General features: G+C 40.7%; 1 protein-coding gene across 4 annotated transcripts in view; it reads right to left on the reverse strand.

Moving 5' to 3' along the window:
- The window catches only part of LOC132827416 (EGF-like repeat and discoidin I-like domain-containing protein 3), a 203,588-nt gene extending 190,549 nt beyond the window's left edge, over positions 1-13,039 (reverse strand). For all 4 annotated transcript variants that reach the window (XM_060844111.1, XM_060844120.1, XM_060844101.1 and 1 more), the window contains exons 1-2: positions 12,949-13,039; positions 12,506-12,749 (exon numbers count right to left, since the gene is read on the reverse strand). In XM_060844111.1, coding sequence (XP_060700094.1) covers positions 12,506-12,575 — 70 coding nt within the window. In that variant the 5' untranslated portion in view covers positions 12,576-12,749; positions 12,949-13,039. The remainder of the gene's footprint in view (positions 1-12,505; positions 12,750-12,948) is intronic.
- Between the last annotated feature and the right edge of the window lie 904 nt (positions 13,040-13,943).

Here is a 13,943-nt window from a genome sequence, read left to right on the forward strand (position 1 = left end):
TCAAGGACTCTGCCCTCACGGCTCTCTGTGGGAAACCATAATAGCTTGCAGAAGTGTTTCTCTTTGTTCAAATTTCTACACAAATCAACCTGCATATGACAAACTTGAAATCTGCCATGGACCAATGCAAACTGACAATACTGTAGAGTGCAGTCTTTTAAATTAGTAATTACAATTAGTAATTAGTATTTGCAACAGTGCAGGTAGAGGCCATTTGGCCCATGAAATCTACACTGACCATCTGAAAACCATCCCGCCCAGACCTATTCCCTCCTCTATCCCCATAACCCAGCATTCATCACATCTAATCTACCAAGCTTGCACACCCTGGACACTACAGATAATTTACCATGGCCAACTCATAAACTAGTAATCTTTGGACTCTGGGAGAAAACCGAAGCACCCGAAGGAAACCCACGCAAACATGGGGAGAATATGCAAACTCCACACAAACAATATTTGAGAAAGAATCTCAGGGAAATTTTATTAAAGCAGCTGAACATCTGTTTAATCACAAAAATAAACATTTCTAATCAGTGAACCTGTGGGGATTTCCTAATTTTTTTTTCTTTTAAATTTATGAAGACTTTTTGATTTTATTTTAAACTATTCCCAGGAGATTGCCTGGCTAGGCATAGGTCATGAGAATTGAGGATAGATAATCATGCTTAGCTGCAAAATTGTGCAACGGAATAAACTTAATAAACATTTGATCTTTCTGTACTCATCTTCTCTATACTGTTTAGATGTAAAGTAATGAGAGATTACAAAATATGGTGAAAGATAATTTTATATACTTAAAGATACATGTAATAATTAGGTACACATCAGGCATGTACTCTGTGCTTGCAACTGTAATATCTATATCATCAGTAAAAGGAGTGGTAAATATCATCAGAGTAAACCAATCATGTAACATGATTTCCTGCATCTACAGACACACCCCTGTTCTATCAATGCTAGAAATATCATCTGCTTGAGTTGCATTGCTTTCTGAAACATTTATTGAAGAAAATGCAGAGCTTTCTTGAATTGCTGCTGATATTCAGCTGCTTCTATCATCTGAGTTTCTGTCCATTGCAGGAAGTCACCTCCTCACAAAACTCTGATCTTTGGTAGTGCTGAATATTAGATCTTTAGGAGGTCTTGGTTATCTACAACCCCCACTGTTTTAAATTTCTCAACTGCACCTTACTTTTTTTTTAAACATTCCACTGTAAGAGTGTTAGCCTTCATGCCAAAAGCCCCTATTGTGTCAATATGTGGGTGCGACTAGTGCAGTTCTCTGATCTATGGAATACACCCATGCAGACAACATCATGTGTTGGCATGGGTATTGGGCCAAGTAACTGCTCAACACAGTCCACTTTGTTAAAAAAAAGAATTCTATTGGAAATTAACATGAGCCAAGAGCACTTTAGATCTCTGCCCTTCACCTGCTTGCCTCCTTCATCAATCACTTCCTTTCCAATTTCTTCCTCAGTATTTTATGTCAGAGCTAATGCTTCTTCTGCTGTATTATGATCTGCCACAAGGGAAGCAGGTTTTGTGCTGATTGATGCTGTAGTACCTTCCAACTCGGAGGAGAACAGAGGGGTTTTCAGTATGTAAACACACTTCCACTTGGATAATATTGTCATTTACATTAACTACTAAGCACTTATGTGCAGACAGTGTGGATACATTGTGCATTTTTCAAATCATAATACAATATGATTCATATCCGACTGATCACTCAAACCAATGCCAGAGTTAACATTAAGGCAACAAAATACATTATAGATAGTTAAATGCCTCCCTGGCAAGTCCATAACTGTGCCATTCATTGTCATCCAGCTGTGTGCCAGCTTGAGCTCAAAACATAATGATGGTATGCATTAATATTATTGATTTCAGCTGCACAAGTTCCTTCTTGCTGTAGCTTCCCTTTGTCACAAGAGCACAGTGATAGGATTTCATTGCACTTTCAGTTTTCCTAGTTCCTTTCTTCTACTTGGCTCTGTAGCCTTTAAAACTGTAAATTCCAAGACTTTTAAATTGATATGTATATTTGATCTTGATATTCTTGTTATGCGGCTATTCTTTCATTAATGATACATTTATTGGATCTCTTTCAATATCCTTGAAGGGCTAGCCTTATTGTGTTTTTAAATTTTACCACTTATCAGATGTGACACACTGATTCTGAATGAAAAGACAATTCTATTTTACACCAAACAATCCAACACTACTGGCAAGTCTTAGCCTTTAAAGCAGTTTCCCAAACATTTTGTACAATCGTTTTTAACAGTACTGAACTCAATTAATCACGTTAATTTTAGCCACTAAGCTCTTAACAAGCATTGTTAATGTCTAAACCTGGTCTTTTTTCTGTTATTCCTATTAATCAGAGGTGGATGAAGTTATGTGCAGTAAAATTGAAAGTACCCACTACTGTGATTGACAGCTCTTTAAAAATCAAAAATAACAACATTAAAGGAGACAAAAAAGAGGTAAAAAAAAATCCAATGATCTAATTTCAACAGTGAGATATATTCATATAAAATCTCCAAATGCTGGAAACCTGAAATCCATTGGAAATGGGAATCTCTGAGAAGCAGGAAAATCAATGTTTCCAACAAAGGCCCTTCATCAGAAGATTGCACTTTAATCTTCAGTATATGTAGTACCCACTTCTGCCTACATCAGAAATGCTCAGGAGAGGAAGCAGCACCCATGAAGAGAGAAACATGGTTTAACATTTCATGTTGATGACCTTTCTTCAGACGTCAAAATGTTGGTCATATAGCAGGTTTTATAAACTATGGAACAACAGAAAAGCACAAATGGAAAGGCCTGCAATTGCTGAAATACAGAGGTGATATCAAAAATGGGATGGTGGAGCTGTTTAACAGAATGATATCCATATGTTGATTTAGGCAGCAAAAGATTTTCAGAGATTTATGAGTGCTTTATTGTAAATCTATGGTTTAGTACAAACATTAGTTTCCCCATTTCCTTTCTGGATCCTTTCCCAACCCAGGAGCCAACTCTTCACTGGGGGAAAGATCCAGTTTTAAAATTCAAAGTCCAATTAGTACTACCTGCTCTCCAGTCAATTTTGAAGGTGTTCAAGCTAAAAACTTCAAAGATCCTGTATTTTTAACATCGATAGTGCAAGGGTGACAATGGGGACACCAAAATAAACATGGGTCTCGAATGTAAATGGAATCAGCAAAATGATTACTGTCACTTGCTTCCTGAAAAAATATGGGAGCAATTTTTAGAATCTGAACTAGATATCAAATCTGAAAGGTTTCGAAATGTGTAATCAGAACATTACGTGCTGTACTGCAAGCCTCCATTTAACTTCACTGAAACAATGTCAGGAGTTAAGCACAAAAAGGTTAGAGTGAGAATGTAGTGGGGAATTAAAATGGCAAACAACCAGAAGTTCTGGGTCATGTCTGTGACCTGTGTGAAGTATCTTGCAATCAGCCAATCTAGGTTTGTTATCCTTTGTGTAGATGGGACCATGTTATGCACAGTGAATGCAATACGTTGAAAGAAGTTCAAGTAAATCACTGTTTTAACTGATGGGGCCTTGGTTTTTGGAAAAGCAGGAACCGCAAATATTGCCTCTCTTGCACTAATGTGGGAAGGCACTGTGAAAATGAAAGGGTTGGGTGGGGTGGGGGGGTGGAAGTGAGTTAGATGGTGAGGAAAATGTAGGCTTATGTCAGGGAGTGAACTGTGTGTAATGCTGAAAAGGACAGGGAAAGGTGGATTTGGTGATAGCATTATGATGGTAGAAGTGGAAGAGGATGATCTCTTGATGTGGAAGCTGCTGGAGTGGAAGGTGACAGAAAGGAGATTTGGAAATGACAATACTAGTGTGAACTCATCTCATCAACTTTAGTATAGAATTTGAGTTCAGATCAGTACCACCATTTCTAGGTTTTACTCTTTTGACTGCTTTTTTTTTGCCCTTTGTGGTTCGGGAGTGTGAAGATGGAGAGAGAACAGAAGTGTAGGAATTAGGTCAGGCAGTGTCATAGTAAACAAAGATGAATGGAAATCCTTGGTTGAGGAAAAAGCTATCTGAAACGCTGTTGTGGAAAATAACATTGTCAGAATAGACAGTACAGAGACAGAGAAGAGAGCTAAGAAGAATGAATACAGTTCTTTCTGGAAAAGGGAGAGGAGAAAATGTAATCAAGGTAGCTATGGGAGATAGTGGCATTATAGTGAATATTGGTTGCAATCTACATGGAGAGATGTAAATGGAAAAGTCAAGGAAGGAAAGAAATATGGATGGACCATGTGAAGGCACAAGAAAGATGAAAGCATGAAGCAAAGCTGACTATATTTTCCAGTTCAGAGTGACAGCAGGATAGAGCACCAAAGCAAGAGGTGAAGAAATAGAACTAAGACGGATTTTAACAAAGAATGTTCCTCCTAGCCTATGAAAGATTGATATAGCTAGGACCCATAATTGGACCTAGACAGACACCTTTTACTTAGGGAATGTGAGAAGGGTTTAAAACAAAGTTATCTGATCTAAGAACAAGTTCCAGGCTGATGATTGTAGAATTGATAGAGAATAATCACACCTACATTCAAGGAAGCAGCAGAGGAGATGCAAATCATACCAATGAGATTGGGGGTACAGGGGCATCAGATGTTCATAGTGAAAACAAAATGTTTCGGGCTAGGAAATTGGAAACTATAAAAGTAGTAGAGTGTATCACAAATCACAGAACAAGGTCAGAAAAGACTGGACTAGGGAGGGCATAAAAATAACTAAGAAAGGAAGAAATCAATACCAAGGGATGGGACTAGGCTGAAACAATGGATCGAGGAGCAAAGAATGGCTCTACTGTTGCCATTTGAGGCATCTCTCAGCTAATATCTCTAATATTCTCATCACCACTCCTTCTATTCCACACGATAGAGTCATAGAGATGTACAGCATGGAAACAGACCCTTCGGTCCAACCCATCCATGCCGACCAGATATCCCAACCCAATCTAGTCCCACCTGCCAGCACCCAGCCCATATCTCTCCAAACCCTTCCTAATCATATACCCATCCAAATGCCTCTTAAATGTTGCAATTGTACCAGCCTCCACCACTTCCTCTGGTAGCTCATTCCATACACCTACCACTCGCTGCGTGAAAAAGTTGCCCCTTACGTCTCTTTTATATCTTTCCCCACTCACCCTACACCTATGCCTTCTAGTTCTGGACTCCCCGAACCCAGGGAAAAGACTTTGCCTCTTTGCCTATCCATGCCCCTCATAATTTTGTAAACTTCTATAAGGTCACCCCTCAGCCTCCGACACTTCAGGGAAAACAGTCCCAGTCTGTTCAGCCTCTCCCTTTAGCTCAAATCTTCCAACCCTGGCAACACCCTTGTAAATCTTTTCTGAACTCTTTCAAATTTCACAACATCTTTCCGATAGGAAGGAGACCAGAACTGCACGCAATATTCCAACAGTGGCCTAACCAATGTCCTGCACAGCCGCAACATGATCTCCCAACTCCTGTACTCAATACTCTGACCAATAAAGGAAAGCATACCAAACGTCTTCTTCACTATCCTGACTACCTGTGACTCCACTTTCAAGGAGCTATGAGCCCGCACTCCAAGATCTCTTTGTTCAGCAACACTTCCTAGGACCTTACCATTAAGTGTATACATTATCCCTGCCATTGTTTAATCACATCTGCTTTCCAACTTACAGATAATTTTTTGTGTCCTATCCTTCAAAACCCAATCCCTTTCCATGTTTCTGTATTTCCTTAAAACCTGTATTTTCTGTTACATTATCATATTCTTATCAAAGTCACAGATGTGAAACACTTTCTTTCTGAAGATGCTGTCTGACCTGCTGGGTATTCCTTACATGTTCTATTTGTATTTTAAGTGGATTCATATTTTGTTTTCTCCAGTGGACACACACTCAGAGCTAATAAACTTGATCAATTAACATTTCTTCTTGGTAAATGTTTTACTCACTTTTCAGAGCACATATTAAGAACTTAGTATGTACCTTAGTTTTAAGGAGGGCATTTTTGCAAATTGAATGACAGTTTCTGTCATGGTACAGTTTCTAATCATGAATTCCTCTAGTTTCCCATCAGCTCCTTAAGATATGGTCTTAATTATCAGTTCAACCTTGCAATTGTAAGTTATTAAGTAGCAGCAGATTTTTTTTTAAACAAAGGATTACATAGGATAAATGGTACAAAAAGGGCTAGCCAGCACAAAAAGCCAACACTGGTATTTGTGATGTATGCATGCTTCCTTCTATCTATAGTGGTCTACATCCACAATCACAGCCATCTATTCCCTTCTTTTTGTATGCTTGTCAAGCTTCTCTTTAAATGCATCTCTACCATTTGCTTCAGCCACTCCCCTCTGGTGCAAATTACAACTTTTTGGAGCCTTTATAAGTGTGCCAAAATACCCTTCCTAATTGTCAGATTCACCTTAAAAAGTGACAAATGTTGCATGGCAATGTACATTTTTAAGGCATCTTTAACTGAGTAAACCATGGCAAGGTATTTCATAGGAATCTTGAGAATTAATATTGTGCTACATCTGGAAATATTCGGACAGATAAATATAAACTTGGTCAAAGATGTAGGTTTTAGCAAGCATCTTACAGAGAGAATTGGGACAAAAATGGTTTGGGAGGAAACTCTCAGTCATCAGGCATTGGCAACTGGAGCCATGGTTACCAGTGATGAAGTAATTAAATTCATGGTGTCAAAAGCTAGAATGAGATGACTGCCAATTTCTTGAAGGGCTGTGGGACTCAAGACAAGCAGGGTTAATTCCATGGAAGAGTTTTTTAAACAAGCATGAGAATTTCACAATCATGATGTTGTCAAATTAGTTACAATGTTGGTGAGGGCAAGGTTGATGTACAAATAGAACCTGGTGCTGGGATGGGGAACTGTAATCACAGGCTCCTCCTATCCCTAACCTCCACTCCTGCTCTTGACTTGAGCGTACTATGTCCTTTAAACCCTAAGGTATGCCCACATTGTCCCAGGACTTGTCTTGTGTGCAAGTTAGGTTACAGACAGCAAAGGCTGGATGAATGCAAATGCAAGATGGAAAACTGGTGAGAACAACCATAGGATTTGAATTATTTCAAATGATTCTTATGATTCAATTGTAAACAGAGACATATTACTTTGGAATATTAAAACTTTTTTTTAATAAAAAGATTCAGCCTCCCAGGAAGGCATTCAAATAACAGTCATAGAAGGATATGGGTATTCTTTAATCATGTTTTACACATTATTGATCCATGGGGTTTCAATGAAAAATAATGGAAAATGTCTGCTGTGCGCTCTTTGGTAATTTAAGAAAAAGCACCTGAGAATGATGCATTTCATAATGCGTCCGTCCAGCTCTTTCAAATGATGAACTGCATGATGGTCATTTAACAGACCAGGACAGACAATGTCATTTATAAAGTAAATGTAATGTGATGTCAACTATGGCAATCTTCCAGAAATCTTATGGGACAAACTATGGGAAAAGAGAGTTCAATAATCGACAGTTTTGAAACCACATGTCAATTTTTAAAAATTACATTTGTTCTGGTGCAAGTATGATCCTTTAAAATGCTAAAAGTTAAATTGAAATGGAGATTTAATTTTCCTTTCACAAAAGAGGACCTTGAAAAGAAAGATGCATTTATTCTGCTTATTGTTACATCCTTAAGCTATGCCTAATGCCTTACAATCAAAGGATTATTTTTAACATGCCGTTACTATTGTTATATAGCAGGCAGTTTGCAGACAAAGAACAAATAAATTACAGATCAGATAATCTCTCGCTGCTGGTGGTTAAGAGAGTAATGTTGGTTAAGACACAAGAGAATATCTTGTCATTCCTCAGTTAATGCAACAGGACCTTTACATGCAGAATAGACAGATGTAGCAATGAATGACATCCTACCTATAATGCAGTGTATCAGCTAGTCGATGTGACCAGAGTGACTAGAGCAATAATGTGGGTGAGGGCAAGGTTGACGTGACTAGTGCTTGAATCTACAGCCTTCTGACTCAATCATAGCTGTCAACGTATCTCAGATATCTGAGTGACAATTTGGGTGCAACTTGAGTACTGTTGTAAACAGGTTTTGTTCATTTGGTCCTTCTGCAGATGTCTCCAGTTTAGTAAAAGGTCTGAATCGCAATTTTAAAAGTTTAGTTAATGTATGCTAGTACTTATACTGTAATGGACTGGGACATTTGAGCAATAATAGGCATGTACAAAGTAAAAGAATCTCAATTTTATCAAATGAAATTTAAGAGAGATGGACATGCATTCAAACACTAGATCTTAAAAACTCACACTTTATTTAGTTTAAACTTTGTGTTTTCAGTACTGGGAGAAAGTAGGACTAAAAATGCTGGAGAGTCAGTGTTGAAAAGTGTGATGCAGGTAAAGCACAGCAGGTCAGGCAGTATCCAAAACAGGAGAGTCGATGTTTTGGGCATCAGCCCTTTGAAATGGGCTCCATGTCAACTCTCTATGTTCCTCAGATGCTGCCTGTCCTGCTGAGCTTTTCCAGCGCCACACTTTGACACTGTTTACAGTATTGAACAAGTAACTCGGAACTCTATTTCAAATTACACCATATGGCCAGCTGTGAGAACTGAATTAAATAAATCCAGTAATTTGTCAGCTCACACCAGAAAAACAGGCAGGACAGCTGCTGAATTACTAAATAATCAAACTAGTTCATTCGTGAGTAATTCTTCAGGAAGATAACCCACCCCTATCCGTTTGGCTTCCACATGACTCCAGTCACACAACAAGTAGACAATACTGGCAATAACTTAGGGTTCATATCAGGAAAAGACTTAGATAAATTCAATCCAGTGGACTCTCCAGTTGCTCCTCACTCACATAGGCATACTCTGGCCAATTTGGAAATTGTCCCACATACTAGACAAACAACAGCTTGATTTGGCTTTACTCACAGAATTCTGTCCATCAGCCAACATCCTGGACTCTTCCACTACCATTACCTGGTTATGTCTTGTCCCACCAGCTGGACAGACACAGCAGATGGTCAGCAGGACATATTGATATGCAGTCAAAAGAGGCTCCAGACTTCATGAAATTTAACGGTTTCAAGTTAAACATCTAGGAAACCGTTTGCTGATCACCACCAACTGGCTCCTTGCATCAGATGAGAAATATATTACTCTGTTTCAGCCAGCATCTTGAAGAATCAGAGAGACGCAAAACCACCAACTGCATTCTCATTCTCTGAACACGTTATGTTGATATACCATAGCTGGCTGAGCCCTAAAGGATTTAGATGTCAGCAAGATGCATTTTAAAAATGCTCCCTATTTTAAGCTTTACCAACACCATGCACCTGCTTTGTCACAGCTATGATGAAATATCAGTAATTTGATATTCCACACCTGGTAGGGCTACTTATAACAATGGTAGTTTCCCTAACTCTGGACCAGAAGGCTTGATTTCAAGTCCCACCTGTTCCAGAAGTCTGTAATAAACCACCTGAACAGGCTGATTCAAAATATCTGTTCCATAAATGGTGAATACAAGGCGTGATAAATTAGATTGGAGTTCAGTTTTGTCCTTATTCTCTATTATCCCCACTGATCCCAGAAGCAAGTCACAAAGACTTCATGGATCTTGGCATGCATTCTAATATCAGAAAACTGTATCATTGGACTAAGCCAAGGGAAATTATAACTAGCAATCCATAAACGTCTCCATTGTGGAGCTACGTTACCTTTTTCAAGGAACATTAAATATGCACACTTTAAAATGGCAAGTTATTTTGAAGTAAATGGATCCTTTATGGAATTTTTACCCAATATTCATGACATTGATAATTTATAGAGTGCATTGCAAAACCATTTCCAACTACACTGCACATTTTCAATAACTTGGTAAATACCCACTAAAGTACCCATGACTGGTTCTGTAGCTCCTAATTACATTTTGCAAATTGCCATGTGAGTGTAGGTAGCATAATAATATTAGACAGTCTTATTTGTGCACTTCATCTCATTGGCACAAAGAATATTTTCTTCAGAAGGTCCCTTTCAAAGAAATTTGGCACAGTTAAGGTGTGAATCAGAAAGGGACTGCAACAGGGAGGAATTAAGTATTACCACGAAAGAAAAGAAAACAGAATCGAGATTAAAAGAAGTCAGTCAGATATATTTTTTTTCGCGGTGGTAAAGATACAAAGGGAAGTAGGATCACAGAGGATTTGATATGAATCACCTGCTCTGTACAATGGATACGCCCTTATATTAACAGTTACGGGGCTTTGATATTTTTAATTACTATTTGAAGCCCTAAATTATAAAATATATTTTCAAATCTACTCCATCAATAGGTAGCTTTAATGAAACAGCTAACTTTAAAAAAAAAGACTGGTTTTGTTTTAGATGATTTTGATTACTCAATCAACACCTGATCCCTAAATTCAACACATCTTAATCATCTACCTTCTGCAGAGGAGCTTTGATACCTTTTTTTTTAAACTTGACTGGGGAAAAGAAAGAGGGGAATTCAGTTAAAACCTGCCCAAAAATAAGTTCTAAAAACAAGCATGCATGCTGTGGAGGAGCACAGGCAGCGTGCGTTTTCAAGCAGCATTGTGATTAATAATTTACAAGGTGATAAAATATTCCGCTTGATGACAGGGCTATGGGTGTCGTTGTAATTCCGAAGATTTGACAGTCGGCATTAAATTATTCGGATTTTATCGCGCCTCGAGTCGGACTTCCACGAGAAAGCGAGTCACCACCAACAAAATCGGCGGAATCGGATCCGCGGAGAGGGTTCAGGGGAAATCGTTCGTTCAGGGGAAACCTGTATGGAGTAAAGCGCATTTTATCTCAGTATCAGAGATTAAACAGTGGGGGACGTCAGGACGGAAAAGCCTCGCTGTTCAAAGGGGGTGGCTTCAGTCGCCTTTGTGTCTACAGGGGGCATTCTGTTCCCAGCCGGAGAAGCTGAGCAGGGCAAATCGATGCTGAAAGCGGATCCTGTCCCCTGCGCTTTGGGGATATTTTTGTTCCTCTTGGTTTGAAGGAACATTTGGGGAAATAGCATCATGTTGCAGACGGCATGGGGAGTTGTTTCGATTCTGCTCGAGAGTAAACGCTAGGCATTCACGTTGCGCCCTCTCGTTTCTCCCTCTCTGTGTATATGTGTGTGCCTGCCTCAGTCCGTGCCTGTGATGGGGAGGCTGATGAGCTAGGGTCGCTCCGTGTTCCTACTGCCTTTCCTCAGGCTCTTGTGATGAACGGGGCGGAGTAGAGTGTGGAGCTCAGTGGGCAGACCGTCTCACTGCTCCCACTGACGCAGTCCACATTTCTCTTAGCTTTGTCCTCCAAAGATAGACAGAGAGAGAGATCAGCAAATAACCTGCGCGGGGCTCACTGAATCTCTCTAGCAGAGCGATTAGAACAGTTGTAATTGTATTTGTTTAAAAACAAAAGAAGGGACTTACCTGGCCCAGACGGGACGAGTCTAAACAAAAATAAAATACCGGACCAAACCCTAATTTAATAGGGACCCAGCAAGTGCGGAGTTACAGACCGAAAATAAAAAGGGAACGTGTTAACAAAGGGCGGATAGGGGACAGGCTTAAAATGACACATTTCATTAAAGTTTCCCACCAGGATCCATCATGTTAGGGTGGATTGGAGGAGATGAGTTACAGTTTACAAAAGGAAATGTTCATCTCCGCTTAGGGTTAGAGAAGCAACACACACACACACACACAGGGTCAGTGCTCGGGCAATGTCCACCTCCCAATCTGATCAGCACTTTGCTCGCGTCCCTTATTATCTCTCACGAATAGCTCATGTACCACTCCCCATTCGCAATACCTTCTCAACAAACAGCCGCGGCTTGTCCCCCACAAACAGTCCCCAGTTCCCAAGCCGGGCGGAGGGAATCATCAGACATCACAAAATAAAGCGAACAAGGTCCCACTTTCCCTTTCCCCTTTGCTTCTTTCCGGCCGGAGATGGACAACAGAGGGGAAAACACGGAAAGTGGGGCTTGTTTTGGTCTCGGAATCTTTCACTCACAGGATGGAGAAGGGTTAAAACTTTCCCGGGGCCCAGCAATATCATACAGACTGCATATTTCGTGCGATCAGCGATAAATGACGTCCCGAGACGCTGAGGTTTAGACAACAGAAGAAAGACACACACACACCTCTTCCCTTCTTAACCCTGTCCCAGCACAGCAGAAAGCCTCTAACATCGCATTCCTTTTAAAATATCCAAACAGAAACCTTGAAATGATGTTTGTGATGAACAGCGTGCACAAAAAGTGCTACCATCAGAAAGGTTTATCTTGGCAGTTTATTTTCACAGACTGTTTGCAGGAAGTCCTGAAATCGAAACAATCACAGGTAGAGGCACACAGAGACAGACGTTTAAACAGTTCCCTTTAGGCTGTGTTATTCAGGTGTGTGAATAAACTTACCTTGGGCGAGCTGGAGGATAGTCAGGCTGGTGGACAGGATGAAAGTGGCAGAGAACTGAAATATTCTCATGTTGACTGCTCTCACTCTCCCCTCTCTTTTCTCTCAATACAGCTTCGTACCCAGGGTGTCGCCACCGGTCTCCAGATCAGCTGCTCACTCGGCTTTTGCTGGGTCAGTGTGCTCAGTCAACGGCTGCAGGGAATGTACTGAAAGACTGGGCACTTTCAATGACGCCGAATGATGCTGCGTGTCAGTGCAAGCAGGGAGAAAGAGAGAGAGAGAGAGAGAGCAGTGAGGAACAGCCTGAGATAGCGCTGCCTGATACTGTGTCTTCTCTCCCCCCCACCCCCCACCCCCCCATATCAAAACACACATCCAGACAGAGACAGCGCCGCTACTCCACGTGTTCCTCTTCGCCAACACCATCCTGGAAACGACTCACCTTCCCTCACACCCCACTCCTCGACACTGCTGTCATCTGCACCCTGCACCACTCCATTCTCTGCCCGCACCTCACTCAGTACTCTCTGTACCCTTCCAGTCTCCTCAGTCATCTGCCGGCAGCCTGCTCATCCACTTCCCCACGCACTTTCTCACTTCTCTCCGTGTCTTTCACTCGTCCGCGCTATCCTCCACTCTCCCCCCACCCCCGCACCCACTTTCATTTTAATAACCAGCAAATCGGTTTGATCCAGTCTTTAAGTCTATTTATTTAATGTCGCGACAGTTGCTCGACAATGCGTAATTCTTGCAGCTTGAACTGATTAAATTGGTTTTGCAGTTCACCGATATTTAAACAGGCGTGTTGGATGTAACAGATGTAACAGATGTAAACTCGAAGCCTTGCAGATCTCAACAAATCTGGGCGAAACAAGAGTGCGCGATGGACCTGTGCTGAAGGAGTGCTCTGAGTTGTCCGTGTTGTGATGGAACTGAAAGCTCACTCGTGCATTGTCGATGGTGTGATCTTATTTTATCATCACTGGTAGCATTTTCGCTGCATCCGCTGTTACCGTGTAATCGCAATCCGTTGTCATTTCGCCATGCAAGCTGTGCACTGTGTCTCAAAACACGTTTAAAACGTAGCAATTCGCACCAGCACGTTGCTCAACTGCAACTCGTGAGAAAAGTTGTTCTGATCACCCATTAGTGGTAGATGCGTTCACTTTGTTGGCAACGATGAGGATAGAATTCCAGCTCATTGTCAGAACGGGATGCTGAAGTGTTATGGTGCCCAAGGAGACCCTTCGGCCCATCGTACTGCACAGGCTTTTTTTAAAAAAGCATCATGACCTAATGCCAACCTCTTTTTTTTGCCTCTCTACCCTTACGTACTAATTTTATCCAAATAATCATCTGATGCCCTCATGAATGCAGAAATTGAACCTGCCTACACCCCAGGCACTTTTCAGGCGATCTGTGCTCCATTTTGAGTGG

The sequence above is a fragment of the Hemiscyllium ocellatum genome, chromosome 2 (assembly GCF_020745735.1).
Source record: "Hemiscyllium ocellatum isolate sHemOce1 chromosome 2, sHemOce1.pat.X.cur, whole genome shotgun sequence".
In the NCBI taxonomy this organism is placed as follows: domain Eukaryota; kingdom Metazoa; phylum Chordata; class Chondrichthyes; order Orectolobiformes; family Hemiscylliidae; genus Hemiscyllium; species Hemiscyllium ocellatum.